The sequence below is a fragment of the Cupressus sempervirens genome, chromosome 2, assembly GCF_028749045.1.
Source record: "Cupressus sempervirens isolate cs-2001-9-10 chromosome 2, ASM2874904v1, whole genome shotgun sequence".
Taxonomy (NCBI): domain Eukaryota; kingdom Viridiplantae; phylum Streptophyta; class Pinopsida; order Cupressales; family Cupressaceae; genus Cupressus; species Cupressus sempervirens.
Window position 1 is genome coordinate 37,503,679 of NC_143119.1, and position 20,132 is coordinate 37,523,810.

At 32.9% G+C, this 20,132-nt stretch overlaps 1 protein-coding gene across 1 annotated transcript; it reads right to left on the bottom strand.

The window, feature by feature from the left end:
- Positions 1–418: 418 nt before the first annotated feature.
- LOC149570950 (linoleate 9S-lipoxygenase 6-like) lies at positions 419–4,791 on the bottom strand. The gene is made up of 9 exons (XM_089812504.1): positions 4,510–4,791; positions 4,000–4,301; positions 3,623–3,863; positions 3,129–3,485; positions 2,949–3,034; positions 2,242–2,349; positions 1,803–2,107; positions 1,462–1,725; positions 419–1,371 (listed from the first exon to the last, which is right to left on the bottom strand). Exons 1-9 carry the CDS (start codon positions 4,700–4,702, stop codon positions 594–596), a joined length of 2,634 nt encoding a protein of 877 aa, XP_089668630.1. The 5' UTR covers positions 4,703–4,791; the 3' UTR covers positions 419–593.
- Between the last annotated feature and the right edge of the window lie 15,341 nt (positions 4,792–20,132).

Sequence of the window (20,132 nt, forward strand, 5' to 3'; positions counted from 1 at the left end):
GTGTAGAGTTAACCATCGAGTCATCTTGACATATCAAAAGCTTAATTATCTTAATATATAGTTAGCATTCAAAGTTTTACACAGATGTGGTGTATCCCACCGTGTTTCTTATATGCATATTTTATGATTAGTTATAAATGATAGCTCTCTCAAAATAATTAAAACAAAGATTCTTACTTAAAAATATTGCTAGCAAAAAGAAATTACCTACAAAATTAATTAAAATAAAATGATATTGTAACATTCTTAAAATTGAAACAAAATCAAACATTGAGAATGCTCGCATATCCAATATGATTGTATTTCATGAGATCATTAAATTTTAAAATTAAAGAATAATGAAAGAATATTAAAGCTTTAAACATTTTTAATATTATTATAGATGTAATTGCAATATACTCATCATGACACAACCAAATACTAAATACAACATAATATTTAATATTATTTCTTCATATATAAGCACCACACCAACTATTGATACTTAGATGCATAGTTTTGTTTTGAGTCAAACAAAACATAAAAGTGGGATCGGTCCCTCAAAAAGCACACATACAAACATAAATAGAATAGTAAAGTCCTCTTCAGCTCTGTCATATACTGATGCTGTTAGGAATTCCCTTGAAGGTGAGACCACCAACCTTGGTATTATCTGAAGTGCTTGGAAACAGTAGCGTGTAAGGAAGCATTGCGGCACCACATCGGTTTTTAAGGTTTGGATCCTCATTCCTAGCCATGATATTTTTCTCGATGGCCAGCAGGTTCTGCTGAAATTTCTGATAGGCTTGGGAAACTCTATTGTCGTCAACCCATTCTTTGCTAGAACCCTGCCCCAAGTAAACCTCGTCGGTGGAATGGCGAGACAAGATTTCCAAGACAGCCATGGTAGTAGTGGCTGTGGTAGGGTCCGTAAGAGTCTTGAGAAAATAGGCCTCTGGGTCCTTGAGTAATTTGGAATACTCGTCTGACCCTTTCTGTGGAACAAGCTTTCGCGTGGTACTGGGGAGATTGGGCATGAATCCAGCGTAGTCATACTGGCTGAAGTTCACCGCTGCATGGTGAGCAGAGGCAATCCAGATTAGCGTGGTGACTGCTTCCTTCAGATCACTCAAGCTCTTCATCTTGTACCACCCAGCTACATCCTCTGCTGTCTGCAGCTTCTTGTCCCCGTGACCAACTTCTATTATCTCTTTCCACCAACCTCTCAATTCTTCATCACTTTCCACACTCCCATCATCGCTGTAATAAAGTGACAAGTAATTAGACACCCATGATTTCAAGGCATCCCATATTTCAAGCCCGTCAACCGCATATGGATAATCTTTGATCACCAGGTCCACTCCACCTGCTTTGTTGTCTCTGGCAATGCCCCTGCCACGGGTATGCTGGCAGCATCAGTATCTCTATCCTCGTTTGAACATGAATTTCAATTGAATACAATATATTTTGTTCATAACATACCTTCTTTTCAGATCAGCTGGCAGACCTTGCTCATTGAATTTCCAGTCGATGTATGCTTTGGAAGAGATTTCCATTGCAAACTTGCCTGGACTGAAACATCTCTCGATGATGCCATCTGCATTAATCAGGCTTTCACGAGCTGCACGATTGATGTCCATGGTGTTGCGAAAGTGAGGGGCAAGTAACTTGTGAAGAGGGTGTAGTTTGCTCAGATTTCTATGAGTGGAAATGATGAACGGCTCTACCACTGCATGTGTTCTAAGCCTGAAATCGTAGCATATTAAGTAGACTGCACTAAGTACTTTCATGTGTTGAAGATTTAATGGTGGTTTGATACTTACCAGTGATTAACTAGCTGGTGATAACCAGAATCGTTGGATCGCACATGAGCTTTGGCCAACTCCCACAGCCATCCCTTATCTTCTCCAGCATAATTAGGTGTGAAGACGCGGTTGTCACCAAGTCCCACCGACGTCGGAGGCAAACAGAGCTCGATGGCAATAGGCCTCAGAGTTCCATCTTGCCCAAGGAAGAATATGGTACGGGTGGCGTGGATTTTGCTTGTAGGAAGGCTGTTAATGCGTCCCACGTACGGCATGTACGCATCGTAGTAGTCCAATATAAACAGCTTCTGGTTTTCAATAGCCTGTCATCAATATATCCTCCATCATGACCAACATGGATATTGTGCTTGTGCTGCCCTGGCTATTTATTGTTATTATTATCCCTATGATTCAAAGCAAAAGCAATGTTGAAAGTAGAGAGTAAAAGATAGTGTACCTTTTGCACCGACAGTCGATCCATGTAAGGAAGTAAATGCTCCTCAGTGATTGAACTCTTCTGTGGACCATAAATTTGTGGGTTCAGACTGCCATATGGTGGAAAGCGCTGCCATGGCAAATATATCGCTCAGATCAATAAAATAGCGTGTCAATCATCAATGTACAAGCATTTCCCTGATTAGTATTGCCCAATGTTGATTGCTAGATGGAAATCATGTTATTCAAGGCCAGATTTCTTACAGATGTGATCGCTATAATCTTTGAAAACAAGAATGATGAGAGAGTACACATGTTTTAGCTAACTTGCACAATTTAAGAGCAAAAAGACTAGTAGCCTAATATCGATTATGCATTGATGATAACTATTCCTAGTACGTATAATGAACCAAGAAAGCAATGAAATACGAATAATGACAACGTGTTATGGATAAGGAGATGGGTTTCATACATCCGAATAATCTATTGGAGCTTGTCCCTTTTCTATTGACAAGGAATCCATTATCTATAAATAGGTTCTGAAACTGAGGTTTGAATCTCACAGTTCAATTGACTAGCGGAAAGCAAGACTACGTTACAAATAATAATTGAAAATATTTAAATTGTATCCAATATTTTATCATTACGCAAAGAATATTCAATCTTTTAGAAACATAATGTCTATTCATCACATTCTTTAATGAAAAAACATCTTCGGTTTTTAGATACCTCCAAACGTTTTATAGCCATTGGATTAATTCCTGCAAGTGTTTGACGAGCAAACTCTGCGTCTGTCTTCCACGCATTATCATCAGCTGAATCACACGTCATATTCATAAAACCATTATATTTCTGTGACCAAACATGTATCAATCCATGTCAATATAAAAGTAAGCTAATCTTACTTACTGTTTATGATATTGGGCTTCGGAAATTTCAGGATCGCTTGATCATTTGTATCCACGATCCCTTTCAACATCTTAAAGGGAACGACTGCTTTGGCTATATTAAGCGTAACATCAGTTGGCAAGGAAAGTCCGTTACTGTAGAGACTTTTAACCTCCTTCAAATTGCAGAAGTGCTTCTTCAGTACATTTAGATTTGTGACAAGATCACAAATAATTTTTTTAGAGAAAGCTCCGATGAAATGGGCTCGAAAGTCAGAGAGACTGCCTAGAGGGAACCTCTCATCTGACGGGATATAGAAGCCTGGATATAGAAATGCTATCACAGTGGACTGTGCCTTTCGAGTCTCAAATGCATGATCTGTAAGAGAAGAACGAAATTTAAGGACAGTTTAAACATTATATACTAAGATTAAGATTTAATTCCTAAATTAAAAGTATTAAATAGTTAAAATAAACTTATTTTTCCAAACTTAATTTTTAAAGTAAATTACTCACTTATTCTTGTGCGGGGTCGGCCAGTCCTGCATCTCCTTGGATATGGGAGCTCGCGGGATCCTCCCAGAACAGGCCTCTCGAGCTCCTTCTTGCTCTCAGCATCACCCAGATCGTTGTAAATATCATAATCATAAACACGATCCCACGGCTCCCTTCTTCCCGTGCCATTTCCTCTCATTTTCACCAATTCTTCATCCCTCCAAACCACCAGCCCTGCAGGTGTTTTCTTCGGGAGATAGCTCTGCACATATATTTCTTCCCCATTATTGTTTGTCAACTGAAAGTATATCAGATACCGTCAGGTAAAACATTATAGATTAAGGGCTTTGATTCCTAGAATATTAATAGAAAATAGATAAGAAGAATATTGGGAGTACATTATTTGCAAAGAAGATTCGTCCACTACTCAAACTGGAAGAAAACTTAGCCATCCATGTAGGATAAACCCACGAGTTACAGAGAAAATTAACATCTCCTTGACCAGGAAGATTGATGCAAACATGTTTGAGATAAAACTCTCGCATGTGTTTGTTTGTGACTAGTATAGCTCCGGGAGTCCCATAGTCAGTGGGCCACTCAAAACTGATCTTGTGCTCTGAATCCTTAATAACTGTTCCCAAATCTGGGAAATTCCAGTCCAGGGTAGCCTTATGAGGGCTAACTTTGCCCTTGCCACTCTCTGTAATATAAAAAAGAATATACAAATTGTTACTTACTATGGACCATCCTTAAACATTATATACTAATATACTGTTTAAAAGAAGTGTGTCAATTTTAACTATTTAACACCTAAATCAAAAGAATCAAGCCTTAATGCATATTGTTTGTTTACTGGTCACCATCCCATGCCTACACTTATGTAAGAAAAGTAAGGTCATGTACATTACCATTATCTATCTGATCACTACTGACCAGTTGAAAGAACACCTTCCTCTGCAGGATCTCAGCTGTTCTGTCAACAAAACTAGCAGTGAAATCTTTAGCATCCAGAAGCGATGCTTTCCTCAAAACTACTTTCCCCTCAATCTTTATATGATCTACTTTCTTATTGCTTTCGGTATTATTGAAAAACCTTTTCATTTTTCCTTTCACTGTGCTTCTAAAACTTCTAAATGCCAACCCAACAACTCTGTTTCAATGCGCTTCTTGTGTTACTGCGAATTGCCGCGAGTGTTATATAAATACTAGTCCGCAGCCATCGTAACAGAGAAGCTCACCAATTCCGTCAACCACTTGTGGAAATTCGCATTACGGGAAGGTGACAGATGATGAAATTCGATTTGAGCACTTATACCAAACTGACCCCACGCTTCTCAAACATGGCCCTACAATTTGTATGGTCCAGAGCTTTAAATTGTAGTTTGTTCATTAATCACTATGACTTTTCGCAAAACTAGAACGAACCTGAATATTCCAGGTGAAAAGGTATTCTAATTCCTTCCTATCTTTAACGAATGGAATGGTGTACTCCACTATTTGGTAAATGGACTTTTAATCTTACCATGCAAGGAAGGTCACGAATTCAGCATCCCTGTTCTAGTGCTCAATCTTTGCAGTTTTAAAACATGTTTCTCATCGTCATTTGATATCATATGTCTAGTTAGGTGTTCTTTTGTCTTATTTCACCAATACCTTCTTATTTTATTTTTATAAAATAGGGGTACATATATTAAAAAAATTAGTTGGGTAGAAATAGTATGAGATTTATCAGTAAAATTTTGAGAATAATATACTAAAATTATAGATGATAAGATTAAATTGTTCTAACAAGGTGAGTTGGGAACTTGGGTGTAAAGATTTGAATTCCTATTTTGAAGAGAAAAGTAGGTGCACCTACCACCCAGCAGCCTCAACTGCTTGGCCAACTAAACATTATAGTGCCTGAGCATCATTACACCAACATCTTCCTTAAGCATAGCTTACGTGAGGAGGTGGTCTTGACATCAAAACCTAATAAGTTATCCAAGTACCATCCTTAAAAAAGGGAGGAAAAGGATCCAAGAAATCACTTACAAGAAAGGAATCCATAGAGATCCAGAGCTAACCAAGCACAAGAGGGCAAAAGTACTAGAAGAAGAAGAAACAAAAACTAGTTAAGACCATACTCACATGAAATTTAGGAGGAAACATACCAAGATGCCAATAGTGGCATAGAAGCACTAAACACCAATGGGAAGGAAGGACAAACACATTAAATAAAAAATAATTAACCATGAGAAGGTAGAAGCATTGGAAGAAGAAGCCTTGATCATTTGTATCCCCTTTGAAATCAATTGCATATTGTTTCAGAATCAGTTCTTATCTTATCAAATCTTTCCAAAATCAACCCTAGGAGGGGAAGGCACTAAGGAACCTAAAGCAGGGAAGCCTAAGAGAACTAAAACCTACTAAACAAGAGAGGAGTGGAGTACTAGAAAAAAGGATGGAAGAACCAATAGACGTCCATACCCTAAAGAAAGGGAGGAAAAAAACCAAGACACCTAGAGGTAGAATAATCTACAACCACCAATAGGAAAGGTGGAAAGCCATAAGAGACCAAAAACAACCAAACATGATGGAGAATATACACTAGAATAAGGGGAGAATTAATGCAAAACAAAATGGAAGACTTAGTTGGGAGCTAATGAAGCATAGGGGTCAAATAGTGAGAGATCATAGAAGTAGAAGCTAATGTGAGCATTTTCACACACAACAAAAGAGGTGCCAAAAGTTAGCCTTCCCCTTCACTGTCATCATCTCCATCTCGATATCCATTCATAATTTTTTTTTTTAAATTGTGTTATAATTCGCACTATTAGAAAACTATTTTTTAATATATATTTTTTAAGCTACTATAGAACCCTAATGATCATAGGATACATTTAAAACTACTATATTCTTCTATATTGTGATCTTACACATTCTACAATTATTAGTTCTAACACTTGACTTAATGTTCTAGGTCCAAATCAAGCTATACACCTCTTTCCAAATGATGTTAGATTTTTGATAAATGCAATAGTCTACTATATATTTATAACCATAATTATTAACCTCCATCAAATTTCTTTAATTCAACCTTGTAAATGTTCTTTGACTATAATTTTCAAGCATGTCATCCTCTAGAAGCATGTTATGTTAAAAGAAAACCTCATCTTGTTGATTTACACTCCCTTTTATTTTGATTTCCACTATGTTATCTCTTGGTTTAATTGTGTAAGGTTAATCAATATTTAATTATTTTATATAAATCCCAATTATATAGGACTTATTCTTTTCTATCATGTTAATTTTGTATAACTTGTCTAAGATTTAAACTATTTTGACAATGAATATTATTAATGTATCAAGTTTTATTGATTAAATCCCATAAAAAGCGATAATTAACCATTGTTAGGTCAACATATTATAGTTATATCAATAAAGTGAGAGGATCTTATGGTGTTTATGTATTAAAGTGGTAAAAAATATCATTAGCATCTTTATAACCATAACTTATAGAATTTCCATTCTAGATGTACATATATTTAAGTTAATCACCTCTATGGATAACATTGATGTCTTTCAACATTAAGTGTGTGTAATATACAAGCTCATAATTGTACTAATATTATTTTCAGCTAGGTTTAAGCCCACTTATTTAAATCTATGATGGTGTAAGACTCCAAAATCCTATACTTTTATTTCATATTTTGATGTGCAAATCAATTTTCTTAGGATAAGTATTGCAATTCAAATTATTAGATAATAACGATCATCTAAATGAAAATTATTTACACATGGTACCTTCTCAATATATTAAAAGGCTACACACACACACAGATACATGCATATAGATATATCTATATGCATGTGTGTGTGTGCGTGCGCGCATGTATTTATGTATGTATGTATATATGTATATATAATGTGTAAAGTGTTGTAAGAATGTGTTGTATCCTACCCTATTTGACACATGAATATTGAAGGAATGGTAAGAAAATTATATATTTCTCATAAAAATATTGAGAAATTAGTTCTTAATTATAAAAATATCTAATAAAGATTTTCCCTCAAAACTAATTAGAATTATTTTACATTGTAACACTCTGAAAAATCACAAAAAACTCAATCCTCAAGGATATTTCACACTCCATGTCATTTGCCTTCATATGACCATATTATTTAAAAATAAAATATCTAAGACTGGGAAAAATAAAGTGAAAAAAACTTATTTTGACATATTACAAACGTAATTGCAATATATGTATATAGACATGTAATATTTATCCATGGATATATCCACCTATGATATAAAGGAAGAATACAAATTAAGAGAAATAGGGAAGATCAATATGATAAGAATAAATTATATTCATATAAAGAGATCGATAGAGTGGAATGAATGTACAAAGGATGCCCTTTGGTTAGGAAGGCCAATGTGTTGAACATGATTGCTTAAAATTATATAAATTATCTTTATATTATTACATAATACATAAATTTATAACTGATCACTCACATAAGACTTAAACATGATAATATTATAAATCATATAAATTGGCAAGTTTCATTTAAATTGATATTGTTCCTAAATTAAGAAATCTTACGTAACACATGTGATTATGACTTAGGAGAACTTAATATGTATAATACTTAATAGACCAACACCCCAAAATCCCCTTAAGTGAAACTTAGGATGAACATCTACAATTGAAATAATGTGAAACATATCTTGACTACTATATGATCCCAAAAACATATATATAAATATAGTTATATTTTCTTAAAAATAGAGAAAAGGAGAAAACCAAATTGAAACAAATATCCTCCTCAAAATGGAGATAAAAATAAAAAATACTCTCAAAAAATGAGAAGAAAAAAATTTCATGTGATGGAAAGATACCCCCATGAGAAGAAAAGATTCAATGTAGCAACCACAAAAAATGTATGATTTACACCAATGGTAGATGCTCCAAATTGGATTTAGAAGATGGATCATGATAATAATGATAAATTACTTCCCTTAATGAGAGAAAATATGTGTATCAATATTTCTCCCCAATATCAAAAATAAAATATAAGAAAACAAACTAAAGGTGTATGAAGACTTTGAAAAGTCACAAGTCTCCATGTCAATGCTAGAAAATATGCCTTATATCATGTACTAAGGTACATCATTTAAAAATATAATCTATTACTTATTATAGATTAATGTAGAATGTGATCTAAGGAAAAAGTGTCTCTTCTCAATCCAACAAAATTTATTCAAAACTGTAGTTAAACTCATGTAAAACTATGAGGAATGATTATGTGGAGAACACATAATACAGTTAAGATTTTTCCCTTCAAAAACTAAATAAAAATTAATTACATGAAAAAGAAGATGAATTTAATTAACTATATTTGTCAAATCTAAAATATTGGACACCACAGGAATGTTAAGAAGTAAATTTCACACTTGAATTCATTGTGGGAAATTAAACTTAAATCCAACTCAATTTTTTTTTTTAAAATGACACACAATAATAGAAAATCATACACCCTAACGCAATGATTTTTTGACTAGGGAAACCCTTGATTAGAGGGAAAATCCTAGTGGGGATGGCACTCACAAGATAGTGTACTAATATATAAGTTCCTTGTAAATGGATGTGACTTGTTAGGACAAAATTACAATGTATTTAGTATAACAATCCTTCTTAGAAGAAAAATCCCTTTTAGGACACCTTGAACCCTTTCTAGAAGGTTCTAACCCCATTTTAGGTTAATAAGGAAATAACCAAACACATTGTTTAAATTGATACACCAATAGTAAAGATTAAAATTTATGATAAAATATCCAAATCAAGTGAATAGAATGATCTACAACTTACTCTATAAAAGAGTTCCTTCGAATCCCAATATAATGAACCAAATCAATCTCTATTGTACTATGATCATCCAATATTAAACCTTGCATTATCTGAGTAGATACACTACATACATGACGTGCAGTGATTCTCAACCAAGGAAATAACCTTCCTTTATACCCTCAAAAATAATTAATTAGGCCATCTTGGTAGAGCTTCCCCAATGTACAATTGATAACAAAAGACTACAATAATACTTAAATTCCTTCTTAAGAATCACTACAATTATTACATTAATGTTTCCACAAATTAAAATACGATCAATACATTTTACAATGAAGACCAATTAATATATTTCCCCAACCCAGTCAACTAGTAGTTAATAATGATACACATTTCACTATAGCTTCCTTTCTAAAATAATCCTAAAGCTTTGCTAATATGAACACATCATCATAAAAATATCTTCTAACATAATCCAAGCTCTTAGGTGTTACTTCAACCTCATTGATAAGATATATCAAATATGCCACCAGTTGTCTCTAATAATGTTTTCTATAGATTGGTCTTCTAATAGTCTTCAAGAAATGATCTATAACTTGTGTAGAACTCCATATAAAAATAAATAAATGCACATATGATATCTATACTCATCTAAGAAAAAAATCCTAATCTCACATAGATTAATCCATTACATGACAACTTCAGTACTCAATAATCTCTCTATCATATATATAATATTTGTTTTTCATGATCACAACAATATATGTTGTCATCAATGAAAAATCCTATCTTAATACTATATATATATATATATATATATATATATATATATATATATATATATATATATATATATATATATATATATATATACAAAATCAGAAAACCAAGGTTATGTCAACTTGACACGCAATTTTCTACTTGTTATTGGCTTTATATCAAAAGTTGAGAGAAAAGAATCTCTAGGAAATTGAATCTAGTTTCTAAACTACTAGTACTTATCTTAAAAAAATATAAATTGATTCATCAAAATTTTGAATTTTAATGCAATATTACAAAAATTTCTAAACAAAAATAAGTAGACGTATATTTGACCACCTTAATCAAAATAAAATGATTATATTTTTAAATAATATTCTAGATATAGGTAGTAGACTCATGCGTGGATGTGACATATTTTTGGGTATTTTATTCTAAATAAATAATAATTAATTAATTTTTGACTTTAGTATTTTTGGAATTAAAAATATCTCTCATGTCTGACCACTTTAACTAATTCAGAAGACTACAAAATTTAATTTTTATTTTTTTATTCTTTTTTCCTTATAGTGGAAGAAACATAGAATGTGATGCATCTTTTGGATTTAAAAAATGTTTTACCATTTGAAAGTTATAGTTATTTTTCAAGTCGTGTGTTAGTCAACACTTTATATGTAACTCCATAGGAAAATAAGTAATAATTACTTACTAAACTCATAATTTGACAAACCTTACATTTATGGAAAGATAAGAACATCTTAACAAACCCTTTTCATTTCATCAAATTTTGGCAAAAAAAAAGTCATTAGCTACATGCTTGAAGTAAAAATCACATAAAAAATGGCCAAAAACACATTTTTAGGATTTTTTAAAGTTGACCATATAGAGTTTGTATCCAAAGATATAGTAGACCTTATAAAGTTATTAATTATTTTCATTTAGAATCAGGGTGGGTGGGAAAAAAGTTGGAATAGATTTTGAAATGGTTTGAGGCATTTCAAAACTACATATTTTTCAGACTGCCACTTTTTGGCACACCATGATCCTGCACATACCCATATATATATATATATATATATATATATATATATATTCAAGTTCCAATAAAACATCTATTTATTAAAACAATCCTACATTGTGGGTGTAGTCATCCCAAGGATATTGATACATATGACAATCCATATCTTCTAAGTGTTGAAAATAAGATTTTTTGATGTATAGAGTCTAGAAAAATCATTATATTATTAATGATGTCAAACCTTCTATTTGCATGTGAGACAATTTCTTTTTGGTCTAAATGCTATCATTGATTTGATTGATGAAGAGGATTTGATAAGATGTGATAACAAGAGTACCTAGAGAACGGTTGAGTTATATGATGTATAAAAGGAGCACTAAGATCAAGTAAGACATGGATTTTATGATGTATTATTTATCTACCAAAAGTTGAAGTTGATGGATACACTAAATAAATATTGAATAACAAGGGATACAAATTGTATCTACTAAGATTTACTAAGATTCACAAAGTCATGAACTAGATCTGAGTGATGTTAGTTCAAGCCAACTAGAAAATTAGTTAGTGCCAAGTAAAGTGAAGTTACAATTTATGCCAACTAAATTTAGTATTTGATGAGTGACAGTAAAAGATAGTATGTGCTGAGTGAATTTTAGTTGATGTCGAACAACTTAGTATGTGCCAAGCATAAGAAGCTAGTTGTTTCTGAGTGACCACAATTAGATTTTGATAGAAGATTTGCTGAATCTAAGCCGACAAAGTTAATTTCTTGGATTGTGTGATGCATGTGGAAGATAATCTTAATGAGATGGAGGAACAGAATTCAAGATAAACCACTTTGAAGTGAATTCAAAGAGGATTGTAGAAGAAGGTTCTAGAGGGAACAAATGGAAAAAGAGGGAGGATTTGATGAATCTACCCTAACCCTAAGATGGACAATTGTGATTTACAAAGAAAAGCCCTAAATTATCTTTATAAGGGGATACAAAGCTTGAAGCAATAGTTGGCATGTGTAAGAACCCAAGGGAGACAAGAAGTCTAGGATTTTGCTTCATATGGTAGCCAAAAAAGAGAATATGCCATTGGCATGCAAAGAAAGAAGGCTTAAGAGGATGAATGCTTAAAGGATGAACAAGCGATCAGAGATGATGTGCATGAAAGCCAAGAAAAATGAAGGACTAAAACATAGATCTGTAATCTACAAGTGAGCTGTGATTTTGATGAGATCAAATCCTATTGTTACTTTCAAATCATTGTATTAGTTTAGGATAAATCTTTTGGATTAAAGTTGACCTAATAGTAATTTGTAAATCCTTTAATTGGGTCAATTTCTAATGGAATGTTGTAAAGTCCTCTAACAAGATTCACTTTTAACAAGGTAACTGAAATCCTTTAACTAGGTCACATTTGATAGTGTGCATTGCAACCTTTAACAAGATTTTCCTTACATAGGGCATCACTTCAAAAGAGTGAGAATTAGTAACATTTTATTAGTGGTCTTTTTCCAAGTTGGATTTGCACATAAAGTGCTCGTGTCAAAATGTGTAAAAGATTTTGTGGTGTTTAATATTTACATTTCTACAAAGTGATCCTAACCTAGGATAGTGACCTACTAAGTTGTTGGAATTTTTTGATGCATAAATGATACATAATAAGGATGTATATGACTATGAGTTTTGTTAGGTGGTGCAAAGGCACCTTGACATTTGAGTAACATGCAATTTTTAGTCTAAGGCCATATCTTCATCATGAGGGCATTTAATATTTTGGGAAACCATATATATTGTAATGTTTCACTTGAATAAAATTAGCATTAGATTGGTTAAACTTAACATTCATGTACCCATGAAAATAATATAAAGCATTTTATTACATACCATATGAAATGGATGTAAATTGCGTAGATAACTTGGGTAGAGTGGGCAGTTTTATAACAACCCCAAGAAGCTCTTGTTTTAAAGAGAGACACAATTTTAATTAAAAGTAATAGAAAGGGATATAGAAAAAACTTACGGGGAAGTATTTTGAAAAAAAAGGAGAGAGTGAAGATTTGGCTCTTTGGCCTTCAGCTAAAGAGCCACCATGCTATGTAAAGTTTTGACTTTTAAATTTAATGGCTTTGTTAAAAGAAGTTGGTTTATGCCAAGAAATGTTTGGTTACATCTTGTGTTAGATTTGTATGTCCAAATGTATGGACTTAGCTTTTTTGTTTTTCCTGTAACTAGCTCTATGTGAGTGTTCAATATTATAGTAGTTATTGTTATCTCTTCATTCACTTCCCATGACTATAAGTTTTTATAGTAGTCTAAAAAAAAGAAAGAATCAGTTATGCAACATGATTACTCTCTATTGGTTGAAGCCACAGTTTCTTTTTGAAGAGAAGGACTTGATATGCAACATTGAAGAGGGGAGAGGAAATTACTATTAAGGAAAAGGTGGCAGCTTTATGAAACCAACTCGATAATGGGGATGGATCTAATGCAAGTAGAAAATGGAGGAAGCCATTATGGCAAGGAATAATATCGGGTATGGTTTCATTGGTTAAGTCGATACTAATGCAAGGGAAGAGAATTAGGGGTGTAGCTAAGTTTGTTAGTTATGAATACATTATGTTTGAAAAGGTAGTAGCACTCTCATCATTTTGTAAGTTGTTAGTCTTAGCACAAGGGAGAGATTGGGTTTTGATAGATGAAAAGTTTGATTCATGTCAATAATTGATAATAACCAAAAAGGTGGTGGTTTATTGTTTGAACAGGCAAGATGGGTACAATGAAACCTGATAGTTAGCAAAAAGCTAATAGAGAGGAGCTTGATAATGGGAGGAGAAAGGACAGCTACGAAAATCGATAGTTACAATATAGATGAAATTGGTTTGGAAGTTGTTGACATTAATGTCATTGATATCAATTATAAGGGACTTTGGGTATAGAAGAAGAATCATTGTGACAACCCAATGTGATGGAAATTGTGAGGTGGTCTTTGCTTCATTGTGATGTATGATGGTGAGGAGCACATTGATGAGAAGAGGTAGTGAAATTTATGAGAAGATGATCAACTATTGAGGCATGGAATGTAGACTTTCTAAATAGATTAGTGGATGAAGCTGAAGTTGTAGAACAAGATTGAGTATGCAAAGAACATTAAAAAAATAAAGTAAACATTCACAAACCAAAAACTAAATTCACATATATGTTTAGACAAAGAAAAGAAAAACAAAAAGTGCAAACCTCACAAGAGAAAACACTCCATGCTTTCTTGATTCTGTAGATGTGTCCTTTTGATGTGGATGTATGCTCAAGATGCTCAAAAGCTGCTTCAATGGAGGTGGGTAATGGCAAATTGGTAGCTTTGTGAGCTCTCAATTTGGCATTATAAGGGTAAAATTGATGGCTTTGGTTCTCAAAATAGCATGGTAACTTTATCTCAAAGATTGTTGATGAAATGGCTTGGGAGGGGATCCAATTTATAGGCTAACTTGAGGGACGAAGGGCTAAGATTCAAGGATGGGGAGATGGTTAAGGAGGGCTAAGATGCACTCAAAGGAGAGCACATGGATTGTGCTTTTTTAGCACCAATGGGAAGGTGACACTTGTCACAAGGAGGATGAGTGTGAGAGGGTAGGATAAAGGGTTGGTTAAAAGCATGATGAGTGGGGTTGAGTATGTAAGAGAGATGTAAGAGGAATAAGTGTGGAAGAGGGAAGAGTGTGGAAGATGGATGTAAGAGTCATGAGTGGGCTTGTAAGAGTCTTTTATGGTTTGTAAGAGCACTCATGACTTGGTGGTTGGGATTTTTGAGGGGAGACTTTGCTTTGGATTAGGAAAGTCTTAAACTTGTTTAAGGAATGTGACAACATTAGGGGGTGGATTAGGCTTGGGTTTAGGATTAGATTAGAGATGTTAGACATGTGCAAGTGGATGGCATTAATGAGGTTGGGTGAGTTAGTGGATAAGCTAGGTTAGTATGGGTGGATGGGGTGGATTAGGCTAAATGGAGGATTAGGGATAAGTTAGGGGTTTTTAGTTTTGAGGATTTTATTTATCAAATAGATTTATTTAATAAATGGGAATTTTTGGAATTAGATAGAAGAATAGGATTTAATTGACAATAATAGGTTATTTGATTTATCAATTAGGACTATAGATGATTAATTAAATTAATCAACTAGGGATGGAAAAGGATTAATTAAATAAAAATATAATTAATGATGCCTTTAGAGATAACTAAATAGGATTACTAAAGCGGTGTAATCAAATTTAGGTGTCTACAGAAGTTAGGTGTGAACCTATAATTTTCTTTGCATCATTAGGCACTAAAAAGTTTTATTTGGACATTTGGACCTTGGATAACTAATATATCCCCCTCCCCCCTCTCACTTATTCTAAAGTATTTCAACAATTGGTATTAGAGCCTTGGTTGCTTGTGAGGAATAGTTTGAAGGTACTATAAGATAAAAGATCAAAATGCCTAAAAGAGGGGCACCAAAGATTAACAAGGATAACTTTCCTAAATGGAAATTTTTTATGAAGCTACATCTAGGAGGACTTCGAGACTATGTGTAATCTACCATTATCATTGAGCATGTTGACCCTGCTAGAGCCCCTACTGCTAAAGATCTGAAAAAGAAGAAAGAACACAATCAGGCAATGTTGGAGATTACATCTCCCCTAGGATACACTAAATTCAATAACATTAAAGGATGTGATTCTACTGAGAAGATGTGGGATGCTATTGAAAAGATCTATGAAAGAGATAAAAATGTGCTCAGGGCCAAATCTAAAAGTCTTAGAGGTAAGTTTGATTATATGAGAATGCAAGAAGGTGAGAATATAGTTCAATATTGTGCTAGAGAAAAAGAAGTTCTAAATACTATCAGAAGAGCAACTGGTACTATTGAAGATGAGATTGTGATCAATAAAGTATTGAGAACACTATTGCCTATCTGTTCTATTAGAGTCTCTACCATACAAGAACATGTTTCTAGTGATAGTAATACAAATGAAGATGATGTAGAAGAGATTGAAGCATTGTTTCCTAGGAGATTTCATAGAGGCAAAGGAAAATACATGGTTAAGTTACCTATTATATGTTTCAATTGTATTGAAGTTGGTCATATTTCTACAAGGTATCATGAGAAGAAGAACAATTGAAGTGGAGACAAATTCAGAGGCAAAAGAGATGAGAAAAATAAATATTACAAAGACCAAGGAAAGAAGGCCTTTTGTATTGTTGAAGAGGAATCCAATGAAGATTTAGATGATCATGATTATGAAGTTGTTTGTGTTGCAATGAAGGATGATTTTGATGAAGATGAGGAAACTACACTAGTGTCCTATGTAAACAAGAGTGATAGATGGATTATTGATAGTTTTTGTTCTAATCACATGACTAGAGATAAAAGTAACTTCAATTCTCTTGTGCATTATGATTGAAATATTGTTAGATTTGGTAATGATGCACCATGTCTGATCAAAGGAAAAGGATCAATAAATTTGATAGATAAGATCATATGTGACAATGCTTATTATATAGAAGGACTTAACTATAATTTGTTAAGTGTTTCAAAATTTAATAGTGCTAGATGCAAGGTTGCAATTGGAAACACAAAAGCTAAAATCTATGATGCTAATGGAGAACTAATTGGAAATGGTGATCAAACTAGAGGTAATATATTCTACGTTGACATGAATGATGTTACTTTCCTTATTGTATAATTTAATGATGTGTGGCAATGACACAAAAATCTATTTCATTTAAACTTTGATAATTTGGTTAGAATCGGTAAGATGAAGAGAGCCATAGGTTTACCAAAACTAAGGAAACTAAATAATGTAATTTGTAAACAATGTCAATTAGGCAAGATGGAAAAATCTAGTTTTAAAAGTAGGACTCACTCTTCAAAATAAATTCTAGAAGTGGTTCATACTAATCTATGTGGACCAACTAATGTTAAAAGCTACAAAGGTGACAAGTACATTATCTTATTTGTTGATGATTATTTTAGGATTATGACAATTACATTTTTGAAAAAAAAAATCTGATGCATTTCAAATATTCAAGTGGTACTTGGTTGTAAGGAAGAAAAGGTGTGTGAAATCACTTCCAACAATAATGTTCTATAGGATGATTATGCAAATTCAACTAACTATTGCAGAGATCTCGGGTGAATGCACAAAGTTGGGTCACAATTCTATGGAAGTCAACTCCACAAAATGAAACTTCTTAGAAACAGGTACCCAATTTTAAAAAATGGGCACCCGTTTTTGGTTCAGGTTCCCAACCCTAAATTTAAAAAATGGGCACCCGTTATTTTTAAAAATTAGGTACCCATTTTTTATTTAAAAAAAATGGGTACCCGTTTCTTAAAAAAATTTAAATTTAAATTTTTTAGAAACGGGCACCCATTTTTTTAAAATAAAAAATGGGTAACCATTTTTTTAAAATAAAAAATGGGTAACCATTTTTAAAAAATCGGGTACCCTTTTTTTTAAAGTAAAAAATGGGTACCCGTTTTTTAAAAATTCAATTTTTTAAGTTTTCGACGGATTTTACATGCTACTTTTAGCTTTTCAAAACGGGTACCATTTTTTTGAAATTCAAATAATGGGTGCCTATTTCTTACAACATGAGGCGAGATTTTTTTTCCCTGCCTCGGATTTTGGTTTGGGATAGGCTTGGTGAGACCAAGCCTATGCCTTGGCCTCTTAAGATTTGGCTAAGGCATTGAACTAACAAATTCATGCCTTGCCATAATTTTTAGAGGGTCTTCTCGATCAAATTTTTTTAGGAAACAAAAGCCCATTAGAGCTCTCATTGTCCTGATTTCGGAAATATAAATTTTATAGAGTTATGTTTTTATTTACTATTTTTCAATTATTTTTTAATCAAAGGTGGTACCGAAATGTAAAATAGCAATGTTCACTAAAACTTTAATAACTCTTTTATTTTATATTTTTTCTTAAATTAATTTATATGTCATCAATCTACATTCAATTCTTTTGAAGTTAAAAAAAAAAAGTGAAATTTTGATCAAATTATGGTGTCCGTACACGAGAGGTTTAAAAATTTTCTTTTATAGCCAATTAAAAATTAATAATAATAAAAAGTTCATTAAAAAATTCAAGAAAAATATTCTCATCAATCTTTGGTGTGTCAGGTAACTCCATTTAAAAGGATTCACAAAAAATCATTCATTTGTGTCAAATTATGGTGTCCGTACACAAGCATGGTATGGTCCTGAAACAGACATTTTGAAAAAGTTGTTTTTAAAGATCCATTCCAAAAAAAAATCTATCATATGGGTATACAAATAAATTACATATTCAAAAAGAAGATTCCATGCACTACAATTTTTATTTTTGAAGTTTTTTTATATTTAATCTCTAAATGGCTCAAATTTTGGCATCAATTGACAAAATATTTCAAAAATAGGAAAAACACTTCCACTTTTTGGCCAAAAGTGAGACCCAACTTCTTGCACTGACCCTCTCAAGAAATGAATAATAATATAATCAAAATAACAATGAACATATAACATAATGATTACCATAGGGAAACCCTTCCAGGAGAAAAAACCCCACCATCCAATATCCACACGATGTATTCTGAAATCAAGAAGATTTCAATACACTTACAATGCAAGTTCTTACAGAAGTGCATCACCACAGCTCAAACTTAGACTTGGACTTAAAGAGACTCCTTCTAGCACCCAGTCTTGCAAATATAACTCGATGATTCAAACACCTCCCCAAGCACTCCTTTTATAGTGATTAACAACTTGGAAACCATTTGTGGTCTTACAAAACCATGGACCAAAATCATGGGCAAGACAAGCATGCCACATGATACCCACTTGTCACTTGTAACTCCAAGAATAGCATTTTTGTCCATAAATTTTCCCTTTAGTTTAGACCCTCATAAAAGTCATATAAAGATTTTGTTTATACTCTAAAAATAGCCCTCCTATATTGTACTAGGGACAAGACACATTATTAACAACTCATACACCTTTTTCCAACTCATTAACATGTGGAAAACTATGAAAAACAAATGCTAGAATTTTCTAAAATTTTCTACAAAAAGCTTGCAATGTTGAGACACAATTATCAATATTCTCCCACTTGCCAGACATCTTGCAAGAGTCAAGGGATCCAAAGTGTCATGGACTTAATTCCTAGGGGTCGAGATGCCCATAGACTCTGAACACCATCTAAATTTCTCTATGCTGATAGGCTTAGCTGATGCATCAACAAAATTTTCCAAAGTCTCCACCTTCTCTAGCTTACCATATCTCTCACAAAATTACATTATACATTAATTTTTTTTGTCCTAGCATGAAATGTTGGGTTATTCACTAGGCAGATTGCACTTTGACTATAACTATAAATTGTCAATAAACCCTATTTTAATTCTATATCTAAACACAATATCTTTAGCCAAATAGCTTCTTTGTAGGCATGAGTAGCTTTCATATACTTTTTGATGCAGGATCATCTAGAGGTATAAGGGCAATCCTGTGTCACCCAAAAAAAAAAAACCTAGACATAGTTTCTGTTTCATGTGTTTTCATTTTAGGATACCCATTTGGGTCAAATAAAGGTTCTAACTCTCATAGTTCCACCATTAGTGTTCTAGGTTAGAGTTTTTAAGCACCTTGGGATATGTGTAAATGCCAAAAAAATAGGACTATGTAATTGAGCCATAATTATGGTGAGTTAGGAGGTGTGAATTAGAGGGATGATTATAATTGTAATTTAGAACATTCTAGAAAAGGAATCAGGTCAAAAGTCCCCACAGTTTGAAAGTTATAACAGTTTTTTAGTTTTTGGAGACCTCCTAAGAATGCTTCAAAGTCAAGTAAGGGGCATTAAATGACCTCATAAAGGGAAAAAAATTATGGGATGAGTGAAGCTGGTCCATA